This window comes from Loxodonta africana, chromosome 7 (assembly GCF_030014295.1).
Source record: "Loxodonta africana isolate mLoxAfr1 chromosome 7, mLoxAfr1.hap2, whole genome shotgun sequence".
Taxonomy (NCBI): Eukaryota; Metazoa; Chordata; class Mammalia; order Proboscidea; family Elephantidae; genus Loxodonta; species Loxodonta africana.
Window position 1 is genome coordinate 78,012,456 of NC_087348.1, and position 10,751 is coordinate 78,023,206.

Below are 10,751 nucleotides of genomic sequence, written 5' to 3' on the forward strand. Positions count from 1 at the left end.
TACCTTTGACTACTCCTTCTTTACTTACCTTTTTAAAAAATATTATTCTCTATGTTTGTGTTATCTTGTTTTAGACTTTAAGTTCTTTTAAGGAAAACATGGTTTTACTCATGTTGTGAGGTGCTGGCCACAGTACTTGCACAGAGCAAGCATTCAGTAAATATTTGTGGAAAGAAAATAAGCTGAGACAATAAATCAAGGGAAGAAAAGGATGAGCATATTGGAGATATTATTGTCAATGCAAATTAGAGGCACAATGTTTGAAAGTACTCAGACAAGAACATTAGAAATAACTGCCTCTGCCGGCTGTCTTCCAGCCAGCTTCATGAAAGCCCCTTTTATGTCCTTTTTCCTCAGGCTGTAAATAATGGGGTTCGACATGGAAGTCATAACCGAATAGAACATAGAGATGACCTTATCCTTTTCACTCATTACCTTGGAGTTGGGTCTCATGCAGGCAAATATTCCAGAACCATAGTAGAGAACCACAACAGTGAGATGGGAACCACAAGTGGAGAAGACCTTGAGCCTCCCCTCCCCTGACTGGATCCACATCACAGTGGAGAAAATATGCCAGTAGGAAACAAAAATGAGGAGGACAGGAACTGGGAGGATCACCACACCCGTTGAAAAGAGGGCCATCTCAGCCTGGTAGGTGTCTGCTGAAGCCAGCTTCAGGAGTGTCGGAGGTTCACAAAAATAATGAGTAATTACATTCTGCCCCTGGTAGGGGCAACACAGTGTAAATGCACTGTCCACTGAACACACAAATGCCCAACTGATCCAGGACACTACGGCCAGCTGGACACAAACCCTCTGGGTTGTGAGGGTGGAATAGTGCAGGGGCTTACAGACAGCCACATAGTGGTCATAGGACATCACCGCCAGTAGGGCACACTCTGTACTCCCTGCTAGGATGAAGGGAACTATCTGTATTGAGCCTCCAGCAAAGGAAATGGTTTTCTTTTTCACAAGGAAGTAGATTAACATCTGGGGAAAGATGCTTGTTGAGAAACAGAGGTCAGCAAAGGATAAGTTTTTGAGGAAAAAATACATGGGAGTGTGAAGCCAAGAGTCAGTTTGGATAAGGATTATTATGACCCGGCTCCGAAATACAAAGAGAAGGTAAACAATCAGGAAAACACAGAACAACAAGATCTGGACCTTCGGATCCTGTGAAAGTCCCAGCAAGATAAATTCAGCTACAGAAGTTTGGTTTTCTTTTCCCATTGATGTTTATTCTTGTTTACCTGTAAGCAGAAAAACAACAGGTGAATGTTTGACTTCATAAACTCCGTAAATAAGTGTAATGTTAACAGGTATACCTTACTGGACTGTTGGATTTCAGCTGCTTCTGATCAGGGGCCAGTTACCTTTAGGATGCATGTTGTTTCCCACAATTTACAGGGTTTTTTTTTGTTGTTGTTTGTTTATTTGCTTTTTTCTTTCTTGATCCAACTGGTAAGCTGAGTATCACACTCTACATGGTTTCTCGACTAGTCTTGATGTTAAGATGTATACATATTGTTAACTGAGTATGTAGATATATTAGGGGAGTTATCTTTGGTTCAATTTTATTCTTTCTTCTCAAGGAATACTTTGTATTTACCTCAATTTGGAATCTGAGAATGAGGTGAACTGGTTTAGTCAGTAAAAAACAAACTAAAGAAAAAACACATTTTGTTTTACATGTCAAAATAACTAACAGCTCATCAAAACCCAGAGATCAATGACAAATTCATCTATAATAGAAATGTCGATGTCGTTAGGTGCCGTCAAGCCCATTCCAACTCATAGCGACCCTATGCAAAACAGAACAAAACACTGCCTGGTCCTGAGCTGTCCTCACAATAGTTGTTATGCTTGAGCTCATTGTTGCAGTCACTGCATCAATCCATTTTGTTGAGGGTCTTCTTCTTTTCTGCTCACGCTGCACTCTGCCAAGCATGATGTCCTTCTCCAGGGACTATAATAGAATAAATAGGACATACATTTTGGAATCAAAAGATAAATTGTAGTTATTTGTTTTTGGATTTTTTCCCCATAACATTTTTACAAACAGGCTACTTAAATAGCAGTCAAAACAGAGTAAGGGAAAAAGGAAATTTTTCTCAATGGATCACAGTCCTGGGCTTGGCCCTGGCTCTAATTTTCACATGACAAAAAGTAAAAGTAGCATGAAGAAATATGATGTTCAGAAACCATCATAATTAGATGCCCAAGACCTTTTTGGAGGAAGAGAGCCCAGGGTCAACCAGCAGCCTTGAAATTCTGAATAGGATATTAGCAGATTATATAGCTTCATGGCACGCACACCCTCTTCTCGCCTCTCACCTCAGCTTCACCTGTGATGGACAGTTCTCACTCACTTGGCACTGCTGACATTTCCACCTCGAGGACCTGATGACTGATGGCAGTCTCTCAGCATTCTGCTCCAGGGCTTTGGAATTATGGGCAAGTAAATACCCTCAGAGACAATCTTCAACCAATGAGCAATAGGATTTGATGAATAAATGTGTTAGACATTTCTTAGAGGCATTCTGTGTGTTTCTTAGAAATTGAGCCCTACAGAATTGAGCCCCCATTGTGTTTATCAACCTTTTTCATAACCTACCCCCAAGGAGCCTTTTTAGAACTATTTTTCCCTAATAAACACCCCCATGGAATTTTATAGCGTACATTTACCCTATATCCATTCATGTACTGTGATCTTTTGCAGGGCCACGTATCATTGCAATATCTAAGATTTTTCTGCCTTCCAGTAACCGTGGGGGCTATATTGCCCTCATTGAGAATGCACGGTCTACAGTAACAACTTCAGAAATCTGCACTCTATCAGATTTTAGTTGGCCCCTGTCTCATGCCTCCTGCTTCCTTATCCTTGCTTGCTAGGTTCACCTTTCAAGTGAACCACCTGCACCTAAGTTCTCTTCTTAGGTTCTGCTTTAGGGAACCTAAAATGAAACAGAGAGTTGATGCTGCTGTTTTTGTTGCTGTTAGCTGCCAGTCCATGTATTACAGAGAAGCACTGCTCCATAGGGTTTTCTTGGCTTATCTGCTCCCCTAGGTTTTGTACCCCCAACTATTGATACAATTTTTCTATTGTACAATGTGTATTTATATTCAAGTTGCCCTTTTTTCCTAGTTCATAAGTTCCTCTTGGAGTGACTATTAGTGATCTTATCTCCATCACTTGACAGAGATAAGTTTTCTAATAATATCTCTTGAGCAAATCTATAAACATGTATCCCACAGACATACTACCACACACACAAATTTACACATATTTTACTTATATAACCCATACACACTTATACAACCAGAAACAATAAAATGTGAGTAAAGTATAACAGATATAGTATGTTTTGGAGCAATCAGTGGGTGCCCCCAGGAATGACCAACTAGAAAAATGAAGCATGCTTACCTGGGCTTGGCAATAGATGAATTTGCAAAATAATAAAAAAAAAGGTGTTTTTCTTCCTACCTTTTGCTCAAGAAGTACTAAAGATTATGAATTGGACAAATACTTTACTTTCCATCTGAGACCAGGGTAATGTATGTTCATCGTGACAAAGGTGACAGAGCAAGGTACTGGTCTTACAGCATCAAAGCCATTCAAATACTGTTCTAATCATGGCATTGGTCCCATCTCATTTTCTAGATCTAGAGATTTTGAAAATCAAAAGATCCAGTTTTCTGGTAATCCCTGCCTGATGGACTTGGTAAAAGTAAAAGGGAATGGAAAGTCAGAGTCAGCTAAGGGCAGGGAGTATCTGGCAAGATTGTTGTTGTTTGAAGGTGACATTAGTGTGAGAGGCTACTACCTAGAGATTTGGGGGGATATTATGTGTAGAATCTAATCCCTTGCAGGCAACCTGAAGCAGGATTTCTGTACCAAGAGTTCTATGTAGGGAGAGTTAAAGACAGGTGAAAAGAAAGAAAAATGATGATGGAGAAGAATGGTCAACTCTCTGCAAGTCCTGTAGAAGTATCCAAAGAGACACAGCCCCCTTGACACATTCCCTACTCTTACCTGGTGTGCTCAGGTGAGCTAACTAAGCACAGAGCAGTGGATTGGCGAGGGGAGTCCATGGCTGAGTGGAAGATGGTGAAACCTTGGAAGCTTGAAGATCCAAATGCCAGTAGGCAATTCTTACTGTATTTTTATTCTAGGCACTCAGAATGTTTCTCTCTCCCAACCTTATACCAACCACTTATCTCAAGTACACAAATGAAAATTCTCCAAGGGCCTGAATAGTTTTCCTGAGAGGAACTAATGTAAACAGGGAATTCCCATGAGCTCTCACTTTGTAAATACAGACTGAAATCTCTGGACTGCACCTGATTCAAGTGCTATTAAGAAAAGGGAAAAATTCAAATGGGCATATACAAGAAAAATATTGTATAGTCCAATATGGACAGGTCAGTTTATTCCCACATCAGCCCAGATTGTCTTTTGCCTTCTTATTGCCTTTCTAAGAAAGCTAAGTACTCATCAGTATTTCATAAGAAAAATTGGATTCTGGTATTGGTTATTTTTAGTTGTACTGATTAATGTGAAAATATTTAAAAGGAAATTGAATACATACTTCTAAAAGATAAATCCATTGTAAAGTCTTGGTTGCCCAAAATCTAGGCCACCTCATTTGGGTTGGAAGTATTTTTAGATACCAATCCTGTCCGCTCTTGGGGTAGTCTAGTTGGGCCTGAGGTAGCCATGCCTTCTAAAACTAAGAATAGTTTCCCTTGTATGCTATAGTGACCATACAATCATATACTTTTTTCATTTTCTCACCATTTTATTTCAGATTGGAGTTTATATTTGTGGCGTTCAGTGAATATACACATTTCATCACTTAGCCCTTGCAGACACCACATAGGGAGGTCCACGTGGAGCAGAACTGTGACTCCTACCAACAAACAGCATCCAATGGCAGACATGTGTGACTGGAAAACCTTCAGATAAATTCTAGCCACTTTTTTTTTTTTTTCAAGATGTCTGAGCTGGAAAAAAAAGTGGAGGAGATGCAAACTATGCCCTCTAAACCTTGCTGAAGCTGCAGATTAACAAGCTACTAAATTTTGTTCACACTAAAGACCTTCAAAATAGAATATTCTAAATGAGTTAAAAGTCTTATGACTTATAAAAATGGCTAGCAAGAGTAATTAGTATCAATGAATAAGAAACCTTACTAGCTGAATTTCAGAAAAAAATGTTTGCATAATTGAGTGTGGATTTGAAAAGTGAATATCATGGTTTTTGCAAAGAAAGCATCCTTTGCATTTGAGCTACTAAATCCTACTGAGTTGCATAAACTGCATAAATTATGCAAGTTCTTATGTAACACTAGGACAGAGCCTGGCTGTCTGTTGTCCCAGAAGTAATGAAACCTGGCTACTATAGGTTCATTCACTCTTCAACAGAATAAATTCAGGTTCATCTCTACTGTCTACTCCATCTAAACTGAGAAGATTTTTACCATGCTCATCAACGCCCTAATTAAAAAATTCAATACCATCTATATATTTTTAGGTTTGTGAATCATTAAAGAACCATTTCTAATTCACTATCACATTATATTAGAACTAGAAGGGAATTTAGAAATCATCCAATTTAATCTCTTATTGTTTTTGTAAATGAGAATTTTGATTCCCAGAAGAAAGAGATAGGCCTCGGTTAAAAAACTTAAAATCTGAACTCTCAAGGCACCTACCCAATATCTCTTCGCTGGCAAATGGTTTGCTTTCAGTCCTCATCTTATTTGAATAGATTTTGTCGCTATTAATATCTGGGAAATTTGACTTTCTTATATTTATGATATCACTATGGTCAAATTCCCCAATTAGATCTTGGATAATTCTTTATTAATTTCTTCATTCTATCTTAGTTGCATCTTTAAAGTTGGTTTTAACCAGGATGTTTCCAATTGAATAAATAATTTCAGAAAAAACTTCTAAAAACACGGTAAAACAGTAATGGAGCTAGAGAATGACCAGGAGGGACACTGCCTTCCAAAATATGTTCAGGGAGCCCATGGAGAGCTGGCAATTGTGTGGACAATGTGCTGACAACATTGAGAAGGAGTCCGGTGTGCCAAATCTGATAGGCAGAGCATTCCAGTGCAAAGCTTGGATGTTCGGATGAGCTTAACATTTTTCAGAATGACAAAGAAAGTCATTGTGGCTGAGTGTAATGGCTGTGGGGAAAGGGGTTTTAGGTATATTCAGGGTTTAGATTAAGTAAAATTGAGGGACACAGTTAGGAATTTGGATTTTTATTCCAAGTGCCACTGGAGAATTTTAAGCAGTATAACATGATTTGAGTTGCCTTCCTTTAAAGAAAAGCCTTCTGGATGCTATATTGAAAATCTATTTTAAGGATTAGGAAGTTCATGTAAGGTAAGGTTCAAGAGACTTGTACTAGGATGGTATCAGTGGACTGTGAGAAAGTTTCCAGATTTAGAGAGAAATAATAGTGTAGCTAAGAGTACTGCAGCCATACTATAGGACAAGCCAAAGAAATTCGGTATAACTTACGTTTTTGGACTGGGCGTTAAGTACATGGTGATGCTATTTACTGAGACAAGTGAGACAGGGGAAGACAATTAAGTCATGTTTTGAATATGTTTGGTTCAAGTGGAAATGAAATATAGACATATTTGACTATGCCTGGCTTCACATTAACAATTTACACATATTGTTCCCGTTGCTGTGAAAAATGAATCATGGCTGTTTCCTCTCCCCTTTCTCATTTCCTAATTGCCCCTTAGGTATTGAATTGGTTATTTTTTTCTCCAAGAAACTTTGCCTATCTAAAGACCAAAACGAAACCCATTTCCATAGGGGCGAGTCTGACTCTAGGGACCCTGTAGGGCAGAGTAGGACTGCCCCATAGAGCTTCCAAGGAGTGCCTGGTGGATTCAAATTGCCGGCCTTTTTGGTTAGGAGCCATAACACTTAACCACTATGCCACCAGTGTTTCCTTGCCTCTCTAGACTTGGTAATTTTTTGCTCTTTGTGCTCCTATGGCATCTCTTCCATGGCTTCTTGCCTTTGAATTCACTATTTATTTTTCCTTTCTTTGTTGTTGTTGTTAGTTGCTTTCCAGGGGATTCTGACTCATGGCAACATACCAGAACAAAACTCTGCCTGGTCCTGTACCTTCTTCGTAATCATTGGCTTATCTTTGTCCATTGTTGAGGCTATTGTGCCAATCCATCTCACTGAGTTTTTCTCTCTCCTTCACCAACCCTTTGCTTCAACAAATGTGATGCCCCTTTCCAGCTGTTGGTTTATCCTGATGAGTTTATTTAACCTTTAAAATATTTTCTATATTTAAGTTATCTTGTTAGTGGAGAACAAATTCTTTTAAGTAAGGTACTGAGTTTTATTCATATTGTGCTTGCACATAGCAGGCAATCAATCAGTATTTGTGAAGAAAAAAATAAGCTGAGACAACAAACCAAGGGGAAGAAAGAATGCAGATTTTGAAGACATTGTTATCAATCACATTTCCAAGTACTTGAGAAAAAATGTCAGAAATAACTGCCTCTGCCAGCTGTCTTCCAGCCAGCTTCATGAAAGCCCCTTTTATGTCCTTTTTCCTCAGGCTGTAAATAATGGGGTTCGACATGGAAGTCATAACCGAATAGAACATAGAGATGACCTTACCCTTTTCACTCATTACCTTGGAGGTGGGTCTCACGTAGGCAAATATTCCAGAACCATAATAGAGAACCACAACAGTAAGATGGAAACCACAAGTGGAGAAGACCTTGAGCCTCCCCTCCCCTGACTGGATCCACATCACAGTGGAGAAAATATGCCAGTAGGAAACAAAAATGAGGAGGACAGGAACTGGGAGGATCACCACACCCGTTGAAAAGAGGGCCATCTCAGCCTGGTAGGTGTCTGCTGAAGCCAGCTTCAGGAGTGTCGGAGGTTCACAAAAATAATGAGTAATTACATTCTGCCCCTGGTAGGGGCAACACAGTGTAAATGCACTGTCCACTGAACACACAAATGCCCAACTGATCCAGGACACTACGGCCAGCTGGACACAAACCCTCTGGGTTGTGAGGGTGGAATAGTGCAGGGGCTTACAGACAGCCACATAGTGGTCATAGGACATCACCGCCAGCAGTGCACACTGTGTACACCCTGCTAGGATGAAGGGAACTATCTGTATTGAGCCTTCAGCAAAGGAAATGGTTTTCTTTTTCACAAGGAAGTGGACTAACATCTGGAGAATGATGCTTATTGAGAAACAGAGGTCAGCAAAGGATAAGTTTTTGAGGAAAAAATACATGGGAGTGTGAAGCCGAGAGTCAGTTTGGATAAGGATTATTATGAGCAGGCTCTCAAATACAGAGAGAAGGTAAACAATCAGGAAAACACAGAACAACAAGATCTGGACCTTCGGATCCTGTGAAAGTCCCAGCAAGATAAATTCAGCTACAGAAGTTTGGTTTTCTTTCCCCATTGATGTTTATTCCTATTTAACTGTAAGCAGAAAAAGAATAGTTGCATTCTAAATGTTTGACTTCACAAACTCTGTAAATACATGTAATGTTAACAGGCATACCTTATCGGACTACTGGATTTCGGTTGTTTCTGACCAGGTGCCAGTTACCTTTGGATATCTGTTGTTTCCTGCAATTTACGGGCCTTTGGGGATTTTTTGTTTTTTCCTTTCTTGATCCAACTGGTAAGCTGAGTATCACACTCTGTGTGATTTCTCTACTAATCTTGATGTTCAGATAGGTACCTATTGTAACTACAGATACATTAGGGGAGTTATCTTTCTTTTAAATGTATTATTACTCTTTTTGAGAAATTCTTTATTTTTACTTCAATTTGGGATCTGAGAATGAGGTGAAACGGTTTAGTGAATAAAAAAGACCATATGTGTATATATATGTATGTCTGTGTTTACATGTATATATTTGTTCTTAGATTTCAAAATACCTGTGATTGCAATAGAACCACCCTGAGCCTTAGGAGGAGAAAGGAATCCACTCTGTAGAATGGGACCACACAGAATGGAAAACGAGGTGGTAGACATGCTTGCCAGAACCCCATCGAGCCTCTCACCAAAAGTTTGATTGGTTCTGGCTCCTGTTCACTTATGGCATATCACAATGGGTCATTTGTTTTTCCAACGGGGAAATAATAGTCTCTTCAACAAATGATGCTGGGAAAATTGAATTTCCATATGCAAAAGAATGAAGTTGAACCCATACTTCATACCATAAAAAAAAAACAACTAAAAAGGTATCAAAGCCTAAATATGAGACCTAAGGCCATAAAATTCATAGAAGAAAACATAGGGGCAATGCTTTGGAACCCAGCCTTCAACAATGAACTCTTAGATATGACGCAGAAAGCACAAGCAACAAATGATGAAATAGATAAATGGGACTTCCTCAAAAATTAAAACTGTTGCATATCAAAGGATTTTATCAGCAAAGAGACAACCTATAGCCTGGGAGATAATTTTTGGGAACCATATATAAGTGTTTAATACCCAGGATACATAAATTTAATTAGAAAAAAGATGAACAGCCCTATCAAAAAATGGGCAAAGGATTTGAATAAACATTTCACCAAAGAAGACTTAGAAATGGCCAAAAAACACATGAAAAGATGCTCAAACTCACTGGCCATTTAAAAAAAAACTGTTGCTATCAGTAGATTTTGACTCATGATGGCCACACATGTTACAGAGTAGAACTGCTCCATAGAATTTCCTTGGCCGTAATCCTTACAGACCCCCAAGTGTCTGTCAGTTTGTCCTACTGTGGGGGCTTGCGTGTTGCTGAGATGCTGGAAGCTATGCCACCGGTATTCAGATACCAGCAGGGTCACCCATGGAGGACAGGTTTCAGCTGAGCTTCGAGACTAAGACAGACTAGGAAGAAGGACCCAGCAGTCTACTTCTGAAAAGCATTAGCCAGTGAAAACCTTATGCATAGCAGCAGAACATTCTGATACAGTGCTGGAAAATGAGCCCACCAGGTTGGAAGGCACTCAAAAGATGACTGATGAGGAGCTGCCTCCTCAAAGTAGAGTTGACCTTAATGACGTGAACGGAGTAAAGCACGGTTCAGAATGAGTAGAAACAGCTGCAAACATCCATTAATAATCACAACCTGGAATGTATGAAGTATGAATCTAGGAAAATTGGAAATCATCAAAAATGAAATGGAACACAGAAACGTTGTTATCCTAGGCCTTAGTGAGCTGAAATGGACTGGTATTGGCCATTTTGAATCAGACAATCATCTAGTCCACTATGCTGGGAATGACAACTTGAAGAGGAATGGTTTTGCATTCATTGTAAAAAAAAGTTTCAGGATCTATCCTGAAGTACAGTGCTGTCAGTGATAGGATAATATCCATATGCCAACAAGGAAGAACAGTTAATACGACTATTATTCAAATTTATGCACCAATTGCTAGGGCCAAAGATGAAGAAATAGATTTTTATCAGCTGCTGCAGCCTGAAATTAATCAAACATGCAATCAAGAGGCATTGATAATTACTGGCGATTGGAATGCAAAAGTTTGAAATAAAGTAGAAGGATCAGTAGTTGAAAAATAAGGCCTTGGTGATAGAAACGATGCCGGAGATCGAATGATAGAATTTTGCAAGACCAACAACTTCTTCATTGCAAATACCTTCTTTCACCAACTTAAACGGTGACTGTACACATGGACCTCACCAGATGGAACACACAGAAATCAAATTG

The 10,751-nt window shown here is 39.3% G+C and overlaps 2 protein-coding genes across 2 annotated transcripts; both read right to left on the reverse strand.

Moving 5' to 3' along the window:
- Window positions 1-270: 270 nt before the first annotated feature.
- LOC100659918 (olfactory receptor 2D3-like) lies at window positions 271-1,287 on the reverse strand. The gene has a single exon (XM_003412206.3). It carries the CDS (start codon window positions 1,228-1,230, stop codon window positions 271-273), a length of 960 nt encoding a protein of 319 aa, XP_003412254.2. The 5' UTR covers window positions 1,231-1,287.
- Window positions 1,288-7,423: 6,136 nt separating this feature from the next.
- LOC100660200 (olfactory receptor 2D3-like) lies at window positions 7,424-8,601 on the reverse strand. The gene has a single exon (XM_003412207.3). It carries the CDS (start codon window positions 8,480-8,482, stop codon window positions 7,424-7,426), a length of 1,059 nt encoding a protein of 352 aa, XP_003412255.2. The 5' UTR covers window positions 8,483-8,601.
- Between the last annotated feature and the right edge of the window lie 2,150 nt (window positions 8,602-10,751).

What these genes read in the sequence shown, in the direction of transcription:
- LOC100659918 (XM_003412206.3), bottom strand. Translation starts at nt 1,230, where the DNA reads ATGGGAAAAGAAAACCAAACTTCTGTAGCTGAATTTATCTTGCTGGGA.
- LOC100660200 (XM_003412207.3), bottom strand. Translation starts at nt 8,482, where the DNA reads ATGGGGAAAGAAAACCAAACTTCTGTAGCTGAATTTATCTTGCTGGGA.